General features: G+C 33.3%; 1 protein-coding gene across 1 annotated transcript in view; it reads right to left on the bottom strand.

Moving 5' to 3' along the window:
* dpr17 (defective proboscis extension response 17) overlaps positions 1–22,017 on the bottom strand; it is a 78,230-nt gene extending 56,213 nt beyond the window's left edge. The window contains exon 1 of the mRNA XM_075309594.1: positions 20,778–22,017. Coding sequence (XP_075165709.1) covers positions 20,778–21,678 — 901 coding nt within the window. The 5' untranslated portion in view covers positions 21,679–22,017. The remainder of the gene's footprint in view (positions 1–20,777) is intronic.
* Between the last annotated feature and the right edge of the window lie 3,136 nt (positions 22,018–25,153).

Below are 25,153 nucleotides of genomic sequence, written 5' to 3'. Positions count from 1 at the left end.
AAAACAAAACTATGCAGACGTCAGAAGATATTTCTATCGCCGCTTTAGTCATGTACAACCTCACTCATATTCATGTTTCCTAGAGATAGTTCCTGTAGCTGGCTTTATAGTCACTGACTCGATGAGTTTCATGGAATACAGCTTGTCAATCCTAGAATTACAAAACTGAGATCTCAGATCCGAACGATGGTCAAAGAATATCATACAGTTTTAACATATTGAGAGTCCTGGAGACTAAAACAGTGTGGCTGAAGTATATTGCAATCAATTTCAAAATCACTCGTCGAACATCTGACAAACTTAGGAATGTTGCCTTTCATAGTTCGGGATTAGAGAACAAAAACAAAAATTTCTCATTAAGATATACACACTTTTGCAAACGTTTGAACCGATTGTCGAGGCACTTTTGATTGCATTCTGAACACATCAACCGCTTCGTCAAATTCCTACTGCTATTGACTTTCGGGCTCGTATGCGTAAATCCACTATTTGTCACCTGTCACTATGACATAAACGTATTTCGAAGCATCGCGGCCGTATTTTTGAAATATTTCTTTCGACCAATCGATATGAGCTTTTTTAGCAATTGACAAATTGTATATGATCCAACAAAAAATTCATGAAATATTGAATGTATGTTGGTCTCACTAATGCCTATAGTTGGCTCAATCTCAAGTTATTTGAAAATATATAGAATTTCTGGTGGATTTGATGACACATACTCTACCAAGTAAAGATATATACCAACATAGAAATCGGTAGAATTAAAATATAAGAGCTATACCAAAACATGGACCGATCCACACCATATTCGCTACACCTATTTACGAACATAAAGTACCTCAAAATTTTAAATTTCGAGCAAATACGAATAAAAGTTGTGGTGTCTAGAAGCCCAAGAAGTCAAATTGGAAGATCGGTATATGTGAATCTATACAAAAAAAAAAAACAAGTATAAACTGCCGTAAGTTCGGCCAGGCCGAATCTTATGTACCCTCCACCATGGATTGCGTAGAAACTTCTACGAAAGACTGTTATACACAATCGAATTACTTGGGTTGTGGTATCTTAGATCGTTTTCTAAATTGTGAGTTAGTCCATACGTGGTATATATTAGACAAAAAAGTATGTAAGTCAACAAATAATTACGGATCGATATGGACTTTTGCACGGTACGTAGGGAACCAGAATTGAAATATGGGGGTCGCTTATATGGGGCTATATACAATTATGAACTTGATGTATCCAATTTTTGTGTGATTGGGGATCAATTTATCTGAGGGCTATATATAACTATAGACCGATATGGACCTAGTTAGGCATGGTTGTAAACGGCCATATACTAGCACAATGTACCAAATTTCAAACGGCCATATACTAGCACAATGTACCAAATTTCAACTTTTGGCATGGTTGTTAAATATCATATACTACCACCATGTACCAAATTTCAACCAGATCGGATGAATTTTGCTTCTCCAAAAGGCACCGGAGGTCAAATCTGGGGATCGGTTTATATGGGAGCTATACATAATTATGGACTGATATGAACCAATTCCTGCATGGTTGTTGGATACCATATACTAACATCACGTACCAAATTTCAACCGAATCGGATGAAATTTGCTCTTCCAAGAGGATCCGGAGGTCAAATCTGGTGATCGGTTTATATGGGGCCTATATATAATTATGGATCGATTTCGACCAATTTTTGCATGGGTGTTTGAGGCCATATATTAACATCACGTACCAAATTTCAACTGTATCAGATGAATTTTGGTCTTCCAAGAGGCTCCGGAGGTCAAATCTGGGGGCTATATATAATTATGGACTGATGTGGACCAATTTTTGCATAGTGTTTAGAGGCCATATACTAACACCATGTACTAAATTTCAGCCGGATCGGATGAAATTTGCTTCTCTTAGAGGCTCCGCAAGCTAAATTGGGGGATCGGTTTATATGGGGGCTACATATAATTATGGACCGATGTGGACCAATTTTTGCATTGTTGTTAGAGACCATATACTAACACTATGTACCAAATTTCAGCCGGATCGGATGAAATTTGCTTCTCTCAGAGGATCCACAAGCCAAATTTGGGGGTCCGTTTATATGAGGGCTATGCTTTACGTGGACCGATATGGCCCATTTGCAATACCATCCGACCTACATCAATAACAACTACTTGTACCAAGTTTCAAGTCGATAGCGTGATTTCAACAGACAGACGGACGGACGGACGGACATGCTCAGATCGACTCAGAATTTCACCACGACCCAGAATATATATACTTTATGGGGTCTTAGAGCAATATTTCGATGTGTTACAAACGGAATGACAAAGTTAATATACCCCCCATACTATGGTGGAGGGTATAAAAAGAAACAAACTCATCAAAACAATATGCACACTCGTTTGTCGATCTAAAGTACCTTTAGGTTCCCAATTTCAGGCAAAGTCGGATAAAAAGCATCATTTCTAGAAGCCCAAGAAATCATGAGATTGGGCTACATGGGGGCTATACCGAAACATGGACCAGTATGCACCATCTTCCGCACACATGAACCCAAAATACGTCTAAATTTTGAATTTCAGGCAACTCGGATAAAAAATTTGGATATCCAGACGCTCAAGAAGTCAAATCGTGAGATCAGGCTATATGGGAGTTATATCAAACCGTAAACCGATACACACTATATTCGGCGGACTTACGTGTGGACCCAAACTACCCCCAGATTTTGAATTTGAGGCAAATCGGATAAAAATTGTGGTGTCTAGAAGACCAAGAAATCAAATCGGGAGATGGGGCTATAGGAGGGCTATACCAAACCATGGTGCAATACGCACCATATTCGGCACACTTATATATGGGCCCAAAATACCTCCAGATTTTGAATTTCAAGAAGAAAATTGCAGGGTGATTACAACATACAGACAGACAGACAGACAGACGGACATGGTTATATCATTTTAGAATTTATCTCTGATCAAGAATATAGTCGGAAATTGTTTCATTACATATCAGCCATCCTGTATAGCCACCACCATAAGATGAAGGTAAAATAAGTTTGCAACAGAACCCACGCTCTGTCTGTCTGTTGTAATTTCGCTACAGGCTTCACTATACTTCACTATACATGTTTGGGCTATATCGTCCCAGGTTTTGACTTCGTTTCATTAAACTTCTTTTTTATTCCAGGAATTCGACGCGCTTCCTTACGATTGACTCTATATATTGCAAAAGCATGGTAGTGACATTTTTACTGTATCTTCACAAATTCCACTTAGGTAGCCTATCTCCTCCTATCTAATATACAGTAATGGAAAATCATCAAAAAGGTTTCAAATTCAGGGGGGGGGTGGCTAAAATTTGTCTGCTTGTCCCTCTCCCAGAGGACTTTTTACGCTTATGAATGGCATAGAAAGTTTACCCAGGCTTCCTCCTCTTCAGAATACGCCCTACATACATCATCATTTGATGCCCTCATTCAGCACAGATGAGCTCTTAACTTCAAATGCCCGATCAAGATATTCACGGTCCTTCTTACTGTTGCTTTACTCTCCTTCATACGGCACTTCTGACTGTCGACCTACTCTCCTTCAGTCCTTTTAAGTTTTGGATCAATCCATAATATTTTCGTCGTCGCCTTTCCAACCGTTCTTTCTGAGTGTTTCACAGATTCTCTAAGTGGTTTCACCGTAATGTGGAACGCAATTCGGACTCGGCTATAAAAAGGAGATCCCTTGTCATTCAGCTTAACATGGCATCGGGCAGCTCTCAGTGATAAGAGAGAAGTTCACCACTGTCCTATCACAATGGACTGAATAGTCTAAGTGAGCCTGATACTTCGGGTTGCCACCTAACATTACCTTCCAACCGTTGGTCTGTACCACATCGCTTTAATGGGTGATACGGTCAAAATTTGGTCAATATAAACTTGACGTATTTCTTTCAATTTTGCATTTAAAAAACCTGAACACCCCTCATTTTGAAGGTGTGTGTGTGTAGAATGTTGCTCCTATTTTGATTTTGGAATTCACTTTTCAGTTGTCAAAATGCCGTTCAGCAAGAAGAGCAGCGTATCAAAATTTTGCTCGCGCATCGCGAAAATCCGAGCTACTCGCACGCAAAGCTGGCAAAATCGTTAAAAGTTGCCAAATCAACCGTTAAAAATGTAATTAAAGTGTTTGGGGAACGTTTGTCGACAGCCAGGAAGTCTGGATCGGGGGGGAATCGAAAACCGGAAGCCGCTGAGACGACAAAGAGAGTTGCCGGTAGTTTCAAGCGAAACCCTAACCTCTCTCTCTCTCCGAGATGCCGCAAATAAGCTGGGTGTATCGTCTACAACCGTGCATCGAGCCAAAAAACGAGCCGGACTATCGACTTACAAGAAGGTAGTGACTCCAAATCGCGATGATAAACACAATACGACGGCCAAAGCGCGATCCTGGAGGCTGTACACGACGATGCTGACGAATATTGACTGCGTGGTAATGGACAACGAAACCTACGTCAAAGCCGACTACAAGCAGCTTCCGGGACAGGAGTTTTATACGGCAAAAGGAAGGGGAAAGGTAGCAGATATTTTCAAGCACATTAAACTGTCAAAGTTCGCAAAGAAATATCTGGTTTGGCAAGCCATCTGTACCTGTGGTTTGAAAAGCAGCATTTTAATAGCTTGTGGGACTTTCAACCAAGAAATTTACGTGAAAGAGTGTTTGAATAAACGTCTGCTGCCGTTCCTGAAGAAACACGGTTGTTCCGTACTGTTTTGGCCGGATTTGGCATCTTGCCATTACGGTAAAAAGGCCATGGAGTGGTACGCCGCCAACAACGTGCAGGTGGTTCCCAAGGACAAGAACCCTCCCAATACGCCAGAGCTCCGCCCAATTGAGAAATACTGGGCTATTGTCAAGCGGAACCTAAAGAAGACCAAAAAACTGCTACACTGAAAAAACAGTGAACCCACCAGGAAGAAAAATTTCGGTTAATTTTAGAAAATTTTGAATATTTTTGGAAAATTTTAACTTAACAGTATAACAAACGCTGGCATCACGCCGGTGTCATAAAAATGAGTAAATATTTTTCGACAAATTCAAGAACATTTATTAGACATAATTAAGTTTTTTCACTTGTTAATGAAAATTTTGTAGCTTGAAGGAAAAAATTGGAGTTCAAAATTGCAAGAATGTCTTTAGTGACATACGAAGTTCATGATGAACGCATTTGTAGTAAAATTTACAAATTTAAAGAAATATTGAACTATTTTGTGGAAGACACGAATTTAGTTAATCTTTATCCTTCATTTGTGTATATTTTTTTCCTCGGTTTTAGTTAATTTAACTAACGTACATAAAAAATTATTAGAGTAGAGGAAACTTTCTCCAAACATAATAATTCCATGAACTAAACGAAAGTTAAATTGGCTTTAGTGAAATAGAGAGTTCACTTTTTTTTGAGTGTAAGGACGAGCAGCAGTTCAAGGCAAACTGGCTTTCTGCGGCGAATAAGGTGGACAAGGTGGCTGTACAAAATCTGATGTCAGGTGTCAAGCGTGAGGCCCGGCAATTCGGATTTGGAAAAGCGAAAGCCTAACTGAATATTTTTCCTGAATTTTATACTAATTGAACTTGAAAAAGAAATTTAATTTGATTTTTTAAATAAACGATTTTGCCGATTTACACGCGTTTTCCCTTGACCAAATTTTGACAGTATCACCCTTTATGATGTTTCTTATATGACCTTTCATGTAATTCGGCTCACTTAGCCTCTACGGTCATTATATTCTCCAAGTTCACTTCCCTTTGTGTCCTGGCTATTATCGCCAGTGCATTCTCTTTACATTTCATCTTATTCCGGCATATCCAGGCTCCCATATAATGTGAATCCTAACTTTTCTCCCATTTTCACTCATTGATTATCCTTACGTATTTCAATGCAACAGTTCACGATCACACCGTAATATCTGCTTTGCTTTCATTGCCCTGCGTCTATCCGTGAATATCTCAACTTTGTCTGATCTCGTGTTATTTCCGAGCCATTCCAAGCATTCCATTATCACTAATCGAAATAGGAATCAAACATCTTCAATTCTATTGGAAAATATTCCATTACCACTCTTATAGGCTTCATTTCATTTGAATATGTAGTACTCTTGGCAAACACAAAAGATATTCTTAAAGAAATCACGCTATTATGAGCTTAAGCCTCTTCTATTTTACATGCTTATAAAAATATACAATTTCCACTAGAATTGGCAAAAAACCCAAAATGGCAAGAACATCTTGAAATTGTCACATCAAGACAATTGAAATCACAATGATGTCATGCGAATCCTAAAATCTTTACTATGGTGTAATATAAAGAGCAAACATGTATACACACACACCAGCACACAAACCTATTCATGTATACAAACAAATACATTAGTATGTACACAAACTTGTATTAGAATTTTTGTAAGCAAATACAAATAACAATGACTCTGGACATTAAGATGTCTTAGTTGAACTTAAGAATGTCTATAAGGAAGCAAGAAAGATTAGTATCATCCATGAAGAGTAATTAAGGACGAGACTTAATACAATTTCACTAGATGGGAATAGACAGAAACATAAGATAGATATCAATCTAATGATATTCCTAAGGTTCAATTACAGTTAATGCATTATAGGTGTATGCATATAAAATAATTAGAAGTGCGCAAGGGTCGAGTCTATGGTCTGGGAGAAGGGAGCTACCGTGGTGCACTGGTTAGCATGCCCGCCTTGCATAAATAAGGTCGTGGGTGCGACGCCATCTATGTGTCAGACCGGGGACTTATCAGCCAACCTGTTACCGATGAAAACATCAAAAAAAAATCCACAAAATGATTTTGAATGACCGTAACAGGTTAGGTGGCAGCCCGATGTATCAGGCTCACTTAGACTATTCAGTCCATTGTGATACCACATTGGTGAACTTCTCTCTTATCACTGAGTGCTGCCCCATTCCATGTTAAGCACAGTGACAAGGGACCTCCTTTTTATAGCCGAGTCCGAACGGCGTTTCACATTGCAGTGAAACCACTTAGAGAAGCTTTGAAATGTCACCAGCATTACTGAGGTGGTATAATCCACCGCTGAAAAATTTTTTGGTGTTCGGTCGAAGCAGGAATCGAACCCACGACCTTGTGTATGCAAGGCGGGCATGCTTACCATTGCACCACGGTGGCTCCCACATTAACTGTTCACATAACATTAAGAGTTTGCGTGCCCTAGAGTAACTGAAATACGTCTCTTCATTGAAAGTTTGGTCAACAGCCTTTGTATCCTTCGATCAACAGTTCGACTTGATAATACATTTACTTTTGAATATTGAACTATAAATATATATCAGCCTCTCTAGAGTCTTAAGGCGGAATGAGGATAATTTGATGGGACGAAAATCCTTCAAACTAGATTAGGGATGAAAACAACTTCTGTCTCTTTCCCCTTTCCTAGAATATAAGATAAGTTAATACCGCCTTTGTATTTCACCGACAACCACTGAATAATTCTGTCAGTCTCTGCTTACACTTCTGCCTGAGCAATTGCCTTAAGTTCGGGGGTATCAAACGGTTAAAAAAGTCTCCTTTACTCTAGATTCCGATACACATCCGCCGGAGATAAATGACCGTGGAACTTCTCTGATTTAACCGTCCGATTTTCAAGAAAATGTATCCAATAGTCCCGAATGTCATGTTTAATCTTCTCCATAGGTCAACCAGAGCGAGATGCGTCTTTCACATCAACATTTCCACAACCATTATCGTGCGATACGAACTGATACGGTATCGTCTCTGATACTGGCTTGAATACATTCTTCCCTTTAATTACTCATAAAGAAAAAAATACTTTTATTTCGGAACGACATTTTAGACACACGAAATTATTTTTTGTAATCAAATATTTTTTTTGAGAACAAACAAATCCATATTTACAGCAAACGATTCAACGATTTTCGCTAATTTTTTATACCCTCCACCATAGGATGGGGGTATATTAACTTTGTCATTCCGTTTGTAACACATCGAAATATAGCTCTAAGACCCCATAAAGTATATATATTCTGGGTCGTGATGAAATTCTGAGTCGATCTGAGCATGTCCGTCCGTCCGTCCGTCTGTTGAAATCACGCTAACTTCCGAACGCAACAAGCTATCGACTTGAAACTTGGCACAAGTAGTTGTTAAAGATGTAGGTCGGATGGTATTGCAAATGGACCATATCGGTCCACTTTTACGTATAGCCCCCATATAAACGGACCCCCAAATTTGGCTTGGGATTGCTCTAAGAGAAGCAAATTTCATCCGATACGGCTGAAAATTGGTACATGGTATTAGTATATAGTCTCTAACAACCATGCAAAAATTGGTCCATATCGGTCCATAATTATATATAGCCCCCATATAAACCGATTCCCAGATTTGGTTTGCGGATCCTCTAAGAGAGGCAAATTTCATCCGATCCGGCTGAAATTTGGTACATGGTATTAGTACATGGTCTCTAAGAACCATTCAAAAATTGGTCCCTATCAGTCCATAATTATATATAGCCCCTATATAAACCGATCCCCAGATTTGAACTCCGGAGCCACTTGGACGAGCAAAATTCATCCGATCCGGTTGAAATTAGCAACGTGGTGTTAATATATGGTCGCTAATAACCATGCCAAAATAATCTAGCAAAATTTTATTTCTATAGAATATTCTGTCAAAATTTTATTTCTATAGAAAATGTTGTAGAAATTTTATTCCAAAAGGAAATTTTGTCAAATTTTATTTCTATAGAAAATTTTGGCAAAATTTTATTTCCATTTGTTTTGTTTTGTTATTGTTGGTTTTGTTCTTTAAGCATTGTTGTTGTTTTTTATTTCAGCTTAAAACCATACATTGACTAAACTACAAGAGTAGCTTAACCAACAGAGGAAAAGAATGTTTGTCAAATTTATTTGGGCAAAGCCCTATAGACTGCAAGATGGTTGGATGGACGCACGTTTCGGAATTACCACATTCCTCATCAGCATCCTCTACTTGCAGCAAAACTATCAACCAATTATCAGAATAAATTCAGGCTGTAGAAAAGTTTGTCAAAATTTTAAAACTTTTCAACATTTTTTAAAAATTTTATTTTTATAGAAAATTTTGTCAAAATGTTATTTCTCTAGAAAATTTTATTAAAATCGTATTTCTATAGAAAATTTTGTCCAAGATACCTTGTCATCGGCAAAAGTAATTCGATTGTGGATGACAGTCTTCAGTAGAAGTTTCTACGCAATCCATGGTGGAGGGTACATAAGCTTCGGCCTGGTCGAACTTACGTCCGTATATACTTGTTTAATTTGCTTTTGAAAAAAATTTTTATAATCCAAACAAAAAATTTGTTTGTCTAAAATTTCGATCCTCAGAAAAGAAAATTCTTTCAGTGTAGATTGTTGATGGAAGTATTTTAAAACGGCATACCTAATTTTTAAAATGCTCTTCTTATCGAAACAATCTAATCCAGTATTGTACAAGCTATCGACTTGAAACTTGGCACAAGTAGTTGTTATAGATGTAGGTCAGATGGTATTGCAAATGGACCATATCGGTCCACTTTTACGTATAGCCCCCATATAAACGGACCCCCAAATTTGGCTTGCGATTGCTCTAAGAGAAGCAAATTTCATCCGATCCGGCTGAAATTTGTTACATGGTGTTAGTATATGGTCTCCAACAACCATGCAAAAATTGGTCCATATCGGTTCACTTTAACGTATAGCCCCCATATAAACGGACCCCCAAATTTGACTTGCGATTGCTCTAAGAGAAGCAAATTTCATCCGATCCGGCTGAAATTTGGCACATGGTGTTAGTATATGGTCTCCAACAACCATGCAAAAATTGGTCCATATCGGTTCACTTTAACGTATAGCCCCCATATAAACGGACCCCCAAATTTGACTTGCGATTGCTCTAAGAGAAGCAAATTTCATCCGATTAGGCTGAAATTTGGTACATGGTGTTAGTATATGGTATCTAACAACCACGCAAAAATTGGTCCACATCGGTCCATAATTATATATAGCCCCCATATCAACCGATCCCCAGATTTGGCTTGCGGAGCCTCAAAAAGAAGCAAATTTCATCCGATACGGCTGAAAATTGGTACATGGTATTAGTATATGGTCTCTAACAACCATGCAAAAATTGGTCCATATCGGTCCATAATTATATATAGCCCCCATATAAACCGATTCCCAGATTTGGTTTGCGGATCCTCTAAGAGAGGCAAATTTCATCCGATCCGGCTGAAATTTGGTACATAGTATTAGTACATGGTCTCTAAGAACCATTCAAAAATTGGTCCCTATCAGTCCATAATTATATATAGCCCCTATATAAACCGATCCCCAGATTTGAACTCCGGAGCCACTTGGACGAGCAAAATTCATCCGATCCGGTTGAAATTAGCAACGTGGTGTTAATATATGGTCGCTAATAACCATGCCAAAATAATCTAGCAAAATTTTATTTCTATAGAAAATGTTGTCGAAATTTTATTCCAAAAGAAAATTTTGTCAAATTTTATTTCTATAGAAAATTTTGGCAACATTTTATTTCTATAGAAAATTTTGTCAAAATTTTATTTCTATAGAAAATGTTGTCGAAATTTTATTCCTATAGAAAATTTTGTCAAATTTTATTTCTATAGAAAATTTTGACAAAATGTTATTTCTCTAGAAAATTTTGTTAAAATCGTATTTCTATAGAAAATTTTGTCCAAGATACCTTGTCATCGGCAAAAGTAATTCGATTGTGGATGACAGTCTTCAGTAGAAGTTTCTACGCAATCCATGGTGGAGGGTACATAAGCTTCGGCCTGGCCGAACTTACGGCCGTATATACTTGTTTTATGTGCTTTTGAAGAAAATTTTTTTAATCCAAACAAAAACTTTGTTTGTCTAAAATTTCGATCCTCAGAAAAGAAAATTCTTTCAGTGTAGTTGGTTGATGGAAGTATTTTAAAACGGCATACCTAATTTTTAAAATGCTCTTCTTATCGAAACAATCTAATCCAGTATTGTACAAACCCACAACTGTACATGAAATCCAACTACAATTAGCTTGTATACCATGACCATAGATTTTTCTCGATCCACCCTAATATATTCATGTATATCTTTACATGTTTATCAAATCGTTTGCAATTACACAAGTAAATACAAACACACTCATACATGTGGTCATAATTTGTAGGTTGCGTCACTTTTACGACATGGAAAGTACGTGTCTCATTAAGATCAATAAAACGGAAATTCTAGTTTCCCTATAGGCTATGCTTAAGATAAAGGAAAATCTTAATTTTCCTTTGCAAATTGTTGTCATAAAATTAAGTGAAGATGTTGCACTGCAATCAGTGATAAAGTGAATGGGAGTAAACCGAAGAGATAAAATCACTCCAAGCTTTAGATTAGAACTTTCTATTTTATGACAGTATCATCTGAGGGTTAACACCCCCCAAAGATAGAATCTTAATAGCAATTGGCTTGGGCGTTGGCATTTTTGGTTTTTGGAAAAAAATTTTATTGAAGTTTATTTTCGTTTCGAAATGAAATCGTAAATTTTGATTGGAAGCTAATTACATAGTGGGCGAGATGATGGTCGACAACCATTTGGTGGTTTACTTAGTATAGTAAACAGAAAATATGAACGATCTCATTCATTGATAACTCATTTCATTCATAACAGAAATTAATAAAATTCTGTTTGTGTCAAAAGCTTAAAATTTATCCTAGTGTTGAAGAATAAATTTATCCTTCTCATAGCTAGGTTAGGTTATGTATAGTGGCAGCCCGATATTTCAGGCTCTCTTAGACTACTACTGATTTTATGTTTAGCTCAATGACAAAGGACCTCCTTTATATATCCGAGTCCGAACGAGAGAAGCCTTGATAAACTCATAAATATGTCACCAGTATTACTGAGAAAGAATAATCCAACGTTGAAAAACGTCTTGGTGTTTGTTTGAAATTGGGATTGCACTAATGACCTTTTGGACACAAGGCGGGAATGCTAATCATTGTAACACTGTATCTCCCTAAGTCTCATAGCCGAAACCAAAAGCTGAGTAGAGGAGTTTTACTCGATCGGAGAAAGAATTTCACTACCTTCGGTATCACAATGGACTGAATGTTCTAGGTGAGGTCAATATAAGGTAGGTCCACTATATCTTAACTTCGCTTTGTATCCTGAAACTAATTTTGAAGAGATATATTGTTAGTAAGATTTCATACCATTTTTATACCCTCCACCATAGGATGGGGGTATATTAACTTTGTCATTCCGTTTGTAACACATCGAAATATTGCTCTAAGACCCCATAAAGTATATATATTCTGGGTCGTGGTGAAATTTTGAGTCGATCTTAGCATGTCCGACTTGAAACTTGGCAGAAGTAGTTTTTATTGATGTAGGTCGGATGGTATTGCAAATGGGCCATATCGGTCCACTTTTACGTATAGCCCCCATATAAAGGGACCCCCAAATTTGATTTGCGATTGCTCTAAGAGAAGCAAATTTCATCCGATCCGGCTGAAATTTGGTACATGGTGTTAGTATATGGTCTCTAACAACCATGCCAAAATTGATCCATATCGGTCCACTTTTGCGTATAGCCCCCATATAAACGGACCCCCAAATTTGGCTTGCGATTGCTCTAAGAGAAGCAAAATTCATCCGATCCGGCTGAAATTTGGTACATGGTGTTAGTATATGGTCTCTAACAACCATGCAAAAATTGGTTCACATCGGTCCATAATTATATATAGCCTCCATAAACCGATCCCCCGATTTGGCTTGCGGAGCCTCTAAGAGAAGCAAATTTCATCCGATCCGGCTGAAATTTGGTACATGGTGTTAGTATATGGTCTCTAACAACCATGCAAAAATTGGTCCACATCGGTCCATAATTATATATAGCCTCCATATAAACCGATCCCCAGATTTGACCTCCGGAGCCTCTTAGAGGAGCAAAATTCATCCGATCCGGTTGAAATTTGGTTCGTGGTGTTAGTATATGGTATCCAACAACCGTGCAGGAATTGGTCCATATCGGTCCATAATTATATATAGCCCCCATATAAATCGATCCTCAGATTTGGCTTGCGGAGCCTCTAAGAGAAGCAAATTTCATCCGATCCGGTTGAAATTTGGTACGTGGTGTCAGCATATGATATCGGTTCATAATCATGGTTGCCACTCGAGCCAAAAATAATCTACCAAAATTTTATTTCTACAGAAAATTTTGTTAAAATTTTATTTCTATAGAAAGTTTTTGTTAAAATTTTATTTCTATAGAAAATCTTGTCAAAATTTTATTTCTATAGAAAATGTTGTCAAAATTTTATTTCTATAGAAAATTTTGTCAAAATTTTATTTCTATAGATTTTTTTCCAAATTTTACTTCTACAGAAAATGTCAAAATTTTTGTTAAAATTTTATTTCTATAGAAAATCTTGTCAAAATTTTATTTCTATACAAAAATTAGTCAAAATTTTATTTCTATAGAAAATTTTGTTAAAATTTTATTTCTGTAGAAAATTTTATCAAAATTTTCTTTCTATAGAACATTTTGTGAAAATTGTATTTCTATAGAAAATTTTGTTAAAATTTTTTTACGTCTATAGAAAATTTTGTCAAATTGAATTATATAAGTATTTGATCGATCTTTTTTGATTTAATATAACCACGTATGGACTCACATACAATTTAGAAGACGGTGTTAGGAGGTTTTAAGGTACCTTGCCATCGGCAAGCGTTACCGCAACTTAAGTAATTCGATTGTGGATGGCAGTGTTTAGAAGAAGTTTCTACGAAATCCACGCTTCGGCGTGGCCGAACTTACGGCCGTACATACTTGTTTTTTTTTTTTTTTATTGGTACAATTTCTACTGAAACCCATGTCGCCCTTATGGGCCATTGGCCTTCCCAGTAACAACACGTAGCCAAACAAGCAATTCAAATATTATTTTTGACTGCGGAAGTAGTTAAAAAATTTCAGATTTCATATTTTTAAGCATCCGCATTAGTTTTGAATATCATTCTGGAAATTAGGGGAAAATTTACAAAAATAAAATTTTTCTTAACTTTTTCGGATTTTATCTCTATTCACCGTATGCCGAGGTATAGATCGGTGCACTTCTCAAATACATGCACAGAATGTATATGATCAATTTCTAGAGCAAAATGTTCTTTTTGGATGAAACATTTGTGCTGCAAACATGTTGTCTTTTCGTCAAACATAAACTGGTTGTCAAAATCAGAAACCGAGAAAATAAAAGACTCATCTTGCTTCAAAAAAATCGAATTGAACCGTGAACATTTTCGTGCGATACTTTCGACGTGGATTAACTCAAGAACAGTGCATTTGACGGTCAAAAAAATTGTTCGCGTTGGATCCCAAACAATTTGTCAATCGCTCAAAAAGGGCTCGTGTCGATTGGTCGAAAAAATACGATCGCGGTCCTTCGAAATAGGTCTAAGAAATCGCGAGATCTCGTACGACCCCGAAAGTAAACACTCTTCACCACGATAATGCCAGCTCTTATGCGCTTTACAGACTATCAGTTATTCCGGACGGAATGTCGGTGTTTGTAAAGAATCTTACAGTGTGTCGGATCGATACGACTTGTCGGCGATGACTAAATAATCGGTAAATGTGTTATCGATCCCATAAACATGCAGCAGTATCGATTATGCCTTCGGACTTAACTTATAATGTGCACAATATATGGGATATGTTCGACACGAGCACTGTCGTCCGGAATAACTGATAGTCTGAAAAGCGCATTACACATCGGCTCAAACACCAAAACATCGACGTATACTTCTGACTTTGCACCGATTGACTTCTTTTTATTCACATACATAAAAAATAAAATAAGAAGTCCAACATTTTCAACACCTGAAGTAGCAGTTGATGCGTTCAAACGCATGCAAAAGTACTTAGATCTTAATGGGGAATATTTTGAGAAACAATAAAGTGCTTTTCGATTATTAATATTTGTTTTTGTTGTATAATCCCGAAATATAAAAGGCAACCCTTGTGTGACAGAAATAATCAAGAGTAGATTGGATCATTTTCAATTGTGAATTGTGAATGTAAATTTTTTACTGTTTGACAGACAACAAAGAAGAGAAATTTTGACAGAAATAAAATTTTGCCAATTTTTTTTTTTGTATACAATTAAAATTTTGACAAAATTTTCTATAGAAATAAAATTTTACAAAATTTTTTATAGAAATAAAACTTTCACAAAATTTTCTATAGAAATAAAATTTTGACAAAATTTCCTGTTGAAATAAAATTTTGACAAAATTGTCTATCGAAATAAAATTTTGACAAATTTTTCTATAGGAATAAAATTTTGATAAAATTTCCTGTACAAAATAAAATTTTGACAAAATTGTCTATACACTGTTAGAAAAATATGTTTTTCATATGTTTCGATATAAACAAAATGTGTTTCGGGCACAATTTTTAAACACAAAATATTTAAGTGCAAACATGTAATGTTCCCAAACTAACACTAAATGTTTGGGACACATATGTAAGTCAAAATATTCAGGCAAAGGAAATAAAAAAAACGGTGGAAAATATACACAAATTACAAAGGGATCTTCATAAAAATAACGAAAGGGCATTATAATCTTTTTAGAGTTGGGACAGTAAAATGAAAAAAAAGGAAATGGTGAAAAATTAAACAGTAAAATGTATAAGAACAAAGTTTAGTTCCTCTTTATTAATAAGTAGTCCAAGAGGTGTCCGTCAACACCTCCAAATATAAAAGCGGGCATTAAGATCGAGTTTTGCAGCTAAAACATTTGAAAAAGTTTATTTTCTTTAGAATGAATTTTTAAAGAAAAGTAAAAGGCAAAACAGGGTCATTTTAGAGCGATAATGCCAACTTAGTACCGGCCTTAAAGTTAAAAATTAAATTAAGTACAAAACATGATAAGTTTTAAATGCATTTAAAATGGTGTTAAATGCTAGTAAAAAACTGTTCACGCCTAAATAAATTTATGTATGTTTATACTCGACCTCTGGTTCTTCTTTTGTTAGAGTTTTTGAATTCCTTCCAAAATTTCAAACTTTTATACCAAAAACAGTTTTTTATTACAAAATTGTTATTTTTGCAATAAAAAAATAATATTTTATCCAAAAACTCAGTCCATTTCGTTTATATCAAGCACAGTTTCTGACTGTAAATCTTTAATAACCCACATTTCGAAGTTTCATTATAAAAATTTTATATAGTATAAATATAAATGTGTAAATTTAAAAAAAAATGGTGTTCGGTCGGAGCAGAGATTGAACCCACGACCCTTTGCATGAAAGGCGGACATGCTAACCATTGCTTCATGTGGCAAACAAATGTATGTTTCTGTTAAATAATGTTTTGTTTGCATCGGCTCGTGAGCGCTGCAGACTATGCTACATAAATATAACTTATAACGATAATTGTCTATTGATGGCCATAACAGCTACGTAGCCCAGTATATAGTGTGATGGCTTACAAACTGTATGGTCCTCGGTTCGATTCTCCGTCCAGGAGAAAGGTAAAATTTAAAAAATTTATATAATTGAATAAATTCTTCAACATTATTTGTATTACAGAAAAAGGTGCCAACAACTAAAAAATTTCGTGGAAATGAAAATTATGTGAGGGAATGAGCACAATCTTCTTTGAGGAAAATTCTTCCAAGCATAAAATATTTTTGGGCTCAAAATGCTTCCAAACATACAATATGTTCACATAAAACAAACATATTAATGTTTCGGCAGTATCCAATAATATATATGCTTCCTGCAAAATATGTTTGGAACATATGTTAGAGAAGCGATTTTTTTTTTGAGGGTGTAGAAATAAAAATTTGACAAAATTTTTTATAGAAATAAAAATTTAACAAAATTTCCTGTAGAAATAAATTTTGACAAAATTTTCTATCGAAATAAAATTTTGACAAATTTTTCTATAGAAAAAAAATTTTGACAAAATTTTCTATTGAAAAAAATTTGACAAAATTTTCTATAGAAATAAAATTATGACAAATTTTTTTATAGAAATAAAATTTTGACAAAATTTTGTGTAAAAATAAAATTTTGATTAAATTTTCTATAGAAATAAAATATTTAAAAAATTTTCTATAGTAATAAAATTTTGACAAAAGTTCCTGTAGAAATAAAATTTTGACAAAATTTTCTATAGAAATAAAAGTTTGAAAAAATTTTCTATCGAAATAAAATTTTGACAAATTTTTCTATCGAAATACAATTTTGACAAAATTTTCTATAGGAATAAAATTTGAAAAAAATTTCTATCAAAATAAAATTTTGACAAATTTTTCTATAGAAATACAATTTGAAAAAAATTTCTATCAAAATAAAATTTTGACAAATTTTTCTATAGAAATACAATTTTGACAAAATTTACTATAGAAATAAAATTTTGAAAAATTTTCCATAGTAATAAAATTTTGGCAAAATTTTCTATAGAAATAAAATTTTGGCAAATTTTTCTATAGAAATAAAATTTTTTATACAAATAAAATGTTAAAAAAAATTCTATAGAAATAAAATTTTCACAAAATTTTCTACATAAATAAAATTTTCTATAGATATAAAATTTTGAGAAAACTTCCAGTAGAAATAAAATTTTAAACTTTCTATAGAATTAAAATTTTGACAAAATTTTCTACAGAAATAAAATTTTGATAACATTTTCTATAAAAATAAATTTTTTACAAAATTGTCTATAGAAATAAAATTTTCACTGAATTTTCTATAGACATAAAATTTTGACAAAATCGTCTATGGAAATAAAATTTTGACAACATTGTCTATGGAAATAAAAATTTGACAATATAATTTTGACAAAATTTCTTGTAGAAATAAAATTTTGACAAAATTTTCTAAAGAAATAAAATTTTGAGATAATTTTCTATAGAAATAAAATTTTGAGAAAATTTTCTATAGAAATAAAGATTTGGGAAAATTTTCTATAGAAATACTATTTTGACAATATTTTCTCTAGAAATATAATTTTGACAAACTTCAAAATCTTCGCTTAATTTTGATAGACTATTTTTGGCTCGAGTGGCAACTGTGTTTGCGAAGCAGAATGGGAGGTAGTGCTAAAAAATCCAATCAATTGTTCCTACTCATTCACAATGCATTTGTTTTCCAGGAATCAAAAAATTCCCACCATATTCCTATCATAATATAAAAATCTCAAGATTTGAATGAGCATAATCTTCTTTGAGGAAAATTCTTCTAAGCATAAAATATTTTTGGGCTCAAAATGCTTCCAAACATACAATATGTTCACATAAAACAAACATATTAATGTTTCGGCAGTATCCAATAACATATATGCTTCCTGCAAAATATGTTTGGAACATATGTTAGAGAAGCGATTTTTTTTGAGGGTGTAGAAATAAAAATTTGACAAAATTTTCTATAGAAATAAAAATTTAACAAAATTTCCTGTAGAAATAAATTTTGACAAAATTTTCTATCGAAATAAAATTTTGACAAATTTTTCTATAGAAAAAAATTTTGACAAAATTTTCTATAGAAAAAATTTTGACAAAATTTTCTATAGAAATAAAATTTTGACAAATTTTTTTATAGAAATAAAATTTTGACAAAATTTTGTGTAAAAATAAAATTTTGATTAAATTTTCTATAGAAATAAAATATTTAAAAAAATTTCTATAGGAATAAAATTTTGACAAAAGTTCCTGTAGAAATAAAATGTTGACAAAATTTTCTATAGAAATAAAAGTTTGAAAAAATTTTCTATCGAAATAAAATGTTGACAAATTTTTATATAGAAATACAATTTTGACAAAATTTTCTATAGGAATAAAATTTGAAAAAAAATTCTATCAAAATAAAATTTTGACAAATTTTTCTATAGAAATACAATTTTGACAAAATTTACTATAGAAATAAAATTTTGACAAATTTTCCATAGTAATAAAATTTTGACAAAATTTTCTATAGAAATAAAATGTTGGCAAAATTTTCTATAGAAATAAAATTTTGGCAAATTTTTCTATAGAAATAAAATTTTCACAAAATTTTCTACATAAATAAAATTTTCTATAGATATAAAATTTTGAGAAAACTTCCAGTAGAAATAAAATTTTAAACTTTCTATAGAATTAAAATTTTGACAAAATTTTCTACAGAAATAAAATTTTCATAAAAGTTTATTAAAAAATAAAATTTTGATAACATTTTCTATAAAAATAAATTTTTAACAAAATTTGCTATAGAAATAAAATTTTCACTGAATTTTCTATAGACATAAAATTTTGACAAAATCGTCTATGGAAATAAAATTTTGACAACATTGTCTATGGAAATAAAAATTTGACAAAATTTTCTATAGAAATATAATTTTGACAAAATTTCCTGTAGAAATAAAATTTTGACAAAATTTTCTAAAGAAATAAAATTTTGAGATAATTTTCTATAGAAATAAAATTTTGAGATAATTTTCTATAGAAATAAAGATTTGGGGAAATTTTCTATAGAAATACTATTTTTATAATATTTTCTCTAGAAATATAATTTTGACAAACTTCAAAATTTTCGCTTAATTTTGATAGACTGTTTTTGGCTCGAGTGGCAACTGTGTTTGCGAAGCAGAATGGGAGGTAGTGCTAAAAAATTCAATCAACTGTTCCTACTCATTCACAATGCATTTGTTTTCCAGGAATCAAAAAATTCCCATCATATTCCTATCATAATACAAAAATCTCAAGATTTCAAAGTATCTTAAATAAATAGAGGAATGTTGAAACTTATCTTCAACGATGAAATCTCCATGTCACTCAAATATGATTAATAAATTACAAAAGCTAATATCCATTTCATAAATCTATGAAATATTTTAATATCATTTCCCACTTAAAACAATATTCCCAGAACTGTTGGTCGAGCCCATACTTTTCTAAAACTTTATCTTAAAGCAAATATGACAAAAAAAAAATAATTTCCCAGTAACATTCTTGCACGAATCAATTATTCCTGGAATGAACAAGAAATCTTTAATTTATAGATTAAAAGATTCTTCCTATTTACAGGGAACAAACAATTAACATCCCACAGCATTTTTGAAGGATGGCGCTTGTTTGTTGTTTTCCCCCTCCAGATTTTTTCTTAACAATTTGATCAAATCCATTAATAGCTAAAATGATTTGTGTTCCAAGTTTTTTATTGCAAACACAAGCAGGAAGTCTATTTCAGAAAATAAAAGAACAAACAAATTTACAGAGATACACTATGGGAAAATTTATTAGATTTCATATTATGGAAACATTTTCGCTAGGTCTTAACCGGACGTTTTCGGAACGTTTTTTTAATTAGATGGTATAGTTTAATTCTAGAATATATAAAGTATCAATCATCAGTAAAGGTTATAGTATAGAATCCAATGCATTTTTTTATTTTTTATGCCCTTACTATGCAATTTTTGCTCAGTGTATTTTACCACTAACAATCACAGTAAGATCTGATGATGTACAAGTAAAAAAGATTGCCTGCTGACATATGTCAATTTGGTGAAGATTCTTATAAATAAGTAAATAAGATGATTCCATCACATTGCCTCCCTCTCCTCACTCTCCTCTCCATGGACAAATTACCCAACCGAACATAAAATCCTTGGAAGAACAAGTCACATGGACAGAAAATGGAACTTACCCGTACTAAGAAGAACAGCTGCCATTATTGTTAGCATTAAACGTCTTAGGGGCATCTTAATGTTGCGATACAAGTTTCGACTGCCACCACTCGAATAGGACCTTCTCAGCTTTGAAGGTGATTGCGATGGCAATGTTGAATGTGATGTTGGCCTTCTTCTGCTTGTCTGCGATGTGGTTGATGTTTCATCAGATGATGCTTTCACGCTGGCTCTGGTTGATGTTATTGTTTCTTCATTTGGCATACCGCCATTGTCCACCATTGCGTTGACTCGACTCGTTAGTGATATTTGTTGTTGTGCCGACATTGATGTATGGAATAATGGTGGTGGTACTAGTAATGTTGTTGGTGGTGGAGGTGATGGTGGCATTACATCTCCCTCCATTTCTTTTGTGGGTTGTCTTCTGATATCTGTTACTGATGTTGTATCGCAAAATCGCCTCGAGTTTTTCTTGCTTTTGGAAGACAACATCAAGGCGTAGTAGGAGGTGGAACAGCAGCAGATTGCGTTAGTTGTAGGACAGCAACAACTACTACTGCAGGATGAACTTTGATAAGGGATAGTAATAGTAGAGGCCACTGGTATGGCGGAAGTATGGGCTGGATGGGAAGTTGAGATAAAATTTCTGTAAATGGTATCCTGGGTGTTGGCAAGTGCTCTTGATGTTGATGTTGGTGTTGCTGATACTGGTGGTGGCCGTGGTCTTGTTGCTGATGCTGTTGCTGCCAATGTTGTTGTTGTTGTGGTGGTTTTAACATTTGTGCCACTTGTTATCGTTGTTACCCCCAATACAGATGTCGATGCTACATCTTCGTAGCCTTCTGTTGCTATTGTCCCCTTCGTTTTTATCGGAGTTGACGATGCGTTTGGGTTTTTTCTTAAACTTCGATAGAAATTCATTTGGACGACACTATACACTTTGCAAATACTTGTTAACTTTATAAAATAGTTTCTTGTCCTTCTTACACTCTTTTGCTCTCTCTCTCCAATTCAATTGCAAAAGGATGCATACACGTTTTCCTTTAATACTTTCCTGTCAGTATCCTTAATGGCACTACCATTGTTATTGTGGTTGGCTGTTTGTTGCTGGGAACCTCAATATTCTTTTGTGTACTTTACTTGGCCCCCATTATCATCACCAGTAACGTCGTCATCTTCATCATTATGCCAGAATGGTTTAGAAGATGAAAGTGGAAGTAAAAGTAGAAGATTGGATTGGATTGGAAAGTCACTTCTGGCCTTTCGTTTAGTATCCTGGCCGTATGCTCTAACACCTTGCTCTAGCATATGTTATGGATGATCTGTTGGCATTTCATACCTAAGTGAAAGATAGAATAAATAATCGATTATTGTATAAGTTTTCATCTTGTGAACACGATTTATATTCCCACAATGAACCACAATTACATATACTATGAACTTTACTAGTTTTGCTGTCGTGGAACTCCCCCCATTAATACCATTGATATGAAATTGCACTTTTATATGGGATACAAATTGACATTCCACCAGAGGTCTGGAAGTTTTTAAATGTCAACTGTCATTAGAATTCCTCATGAAATGTGTATGTGAGTAACAGTCTTTTTTATTGCATTGAAAAATACTAAAATAATATTAAGGACAATGCAAACTTATTTTTAAGATACAAAATTTATACAAAATTAGGGAATATTTTTTTTTTTAAATAAAGAAATTTAACCAAAAAGGAAGGTTATATACAGAAAAAAATTTCCGTAGTTAAACTAACGCTAAATTTAACTTATTTTTATTGGAAAAAAATTATTTGCATGTAGTTAAATTTTATTATTTTTATCGAAATTTTCCACAGCTTAATGAAATCTTACTTTTTTTAAGTATGCTTCAAAAATTTTATGAACTAGACGATAGCACAAAGTTCAATGACCGTACACATAATTCAATATGAACTAAAGCAAAAGAAGATATTCGTACGATTCCCAAAAATAGTAAGAAATGGTCATGATTTGGCGCCAGTGATTTTCTGCTTTACTTTTGGTTAATTTTTTCTTCTATGAGATGATGTAATTTCGTGAACTGCAGTTAAAAAGTATAACAGGGCATTAAATTTTCCTGGTTTTAACAACGCTTTGTGGAAATCTCAAAATGTGGAGTAAAATTTAGTTTAATTTTCGTGCGAGGTAGTTCATTCTTCCTATAAAACAGTTCACTTTTTTGTCGGTGTAGACTTTGCTTTAAATTTTTGTCATTAAATTAAAACTTCATATATTTGAAGTCGTATGGCTTTGAACTACTCATATTATTTCCGATGTTTTATTATAAATTTCTTGTTTTACACTGAAAAAAAAAAAAATAAGGAAAGTCTAAAGGCAGGCGGGGCCGACTATACGACTATATACATTATACATTTTTGATACCATCTTAAATCCTTCAAAATTATTGGGTGCTGAAATTTAAGTCGGATAATGCCTTGGTACAAAACGTTTGAATTAAAATATTTCCCATATTTTTATGGGAAATATTTCAATAAGTTCAATACCAACCAAAGCAGAAGACAATTCTCAAAAAAAGTACGAATGGACTACTGTGTGGTTACAATGGTCATGATTTAGCGCCAATGATTTTTTTATTTTCAGTTCATTTATTTATTGTAGTTTCATGAGCTCTAGTACACCAGGGCATTAAATTTTCGGGGTTAAGACAACGTTTTGTAGCAATTTCAAAAATGTGGAGTATAATTTAGTTCAATTTTTCCACAAGGTAGTTCATTCTGTTTGATAGAGTTAATTTTTTTCTGTGCATATATATGGGAGCTATAGTATATTTCAATGAGTTTCTATAACTAATTTTAATCAATTTTAGTTTGATTTAAAAATTCATAGTTTTAATTTCTTTTAATTAAGATTTACCAAAAAACATATCCAGAATTAAGTGTCTAACTCTTCCGAGTTTGATTAAAAGGTTAATAGTATCAATTAATTTTTTAATTGAAAAAGTTTTCAACTTCAATCAACTTTTTAATTGGGAATATTTTGGTGATATTTTTTTCTGTGTATGAGTGTAAATCGGGCGAAAGCTAAATATATAGTTACAATGGAAATTCTACTCCATATGCAAAATTTTACATATGTTAATATATATGTATCGGCCGATTTCGACAAATGGGGTTACGTTGTGCTTTTTTAACAAACGTCACCAAATTTGCAAAAAAAAAAAATAATTTTTTATCGCCCTTCAAGTCTGCAAAATTTCATTCAAATCAGTTCAGATTTAGATATAGCTCTCATATATATGTACCGCCCGATTTCCCCAAATTTGGCCATAATACTTTTATTTATTAACCAATGTTACTCACATTTCGAATTTTCATGTACTAGCCAATCGTACTTATACGTACTTGTAGCTCTTACATAAGAATATTGCTCGATTTTTACAAACTTGGATTTATTACCCACACTAATTGAGCGATTTTATCTTTTTTAATAATGGGCTCAATATTAGTGGCATACTAATGCCGTAGGTGCAATATCAACTACAGCCAGTGTTGCTAGAAGTAGGGGAAATTCCCTATATGTAAGTTTTTTCTAATATTTAGCGTCTTGTAGGACGTAGGGCCACAATGTAGGGACATTTTCACTCAACACAATTTGTAATAACTTTTACATTTTGGTGGCTCTAGAAGAGAAAATTAGAAGCCGGCAAAGCTTGATCTTTAACAATTTGTGGTAACAATAGTTACTACTCGTGCCAAAAAAAATATAAAAAAATTTTGAAGATTAACACAAATCTACCAAACAAATATTTCTAGAGAAAATTTTTTCAAAATTGTATTTCTATAGATTTTTTTTCAAAATATTATTTCCCTAAAAAAAATTTTCTCAAAATTTTATTTCTATGGAGATTGAACAAAAAAAATACCATTTTTGGTAGAATTCTACCAACTGTGGCAACCGTCTCAAAATGTTATTTCTATACAATTTATTATCAAAATTTTATTTCTAAAGAAAAATTTCTCAAAAAAAAATTTGTTTATAGAAACTTTTTCCAAAATTTAATTTCTATAGAGATTGAACAAAAAAAATACCATTTTTGGTAGAATTCTACCAACTGTGGCAACCGTGGTGGTAATATAAATTTATTTTCTAGGTTATATACGTTGCATTTTCATGTTTTAAGATAATAAAGTACTAAGAACCATTTTTATTTTGTAAAATTTGTTTAAATTTAACGAAAATATTATAGGGCAAATTGTTTGGGAATGTATGGGAAAGTAGGGAACTTTTTTATCCTTGTAGGGTAAACCGAACATTTTCCCTGGCAACACTGACTATGAGCTATAGTCAGATTGAGACAAAGCACCCTTAAACATGTACCCCTTAAATTTCTTAAATATGCAACT

Source organism: Haematobia irritans, chromosome 1 (genome assembly GCF_050003625.1).
Source record: "Haematobia irritans isolate KBUSLIRL chromosome 1, ASM5000362v1, whole genome shotgun sequence".
Lineage (NCBI taxonomy): Eukaryota > Metazoa > Arthropoda > Insecta > Diptera > Muscidae > Haematobia > Haematobia irritans.
The sequence above is the reverse complement of the archived record's forward strand: the minus strand, read 5'-3'. Positions and strand labels throughout refer to the sequence as shown.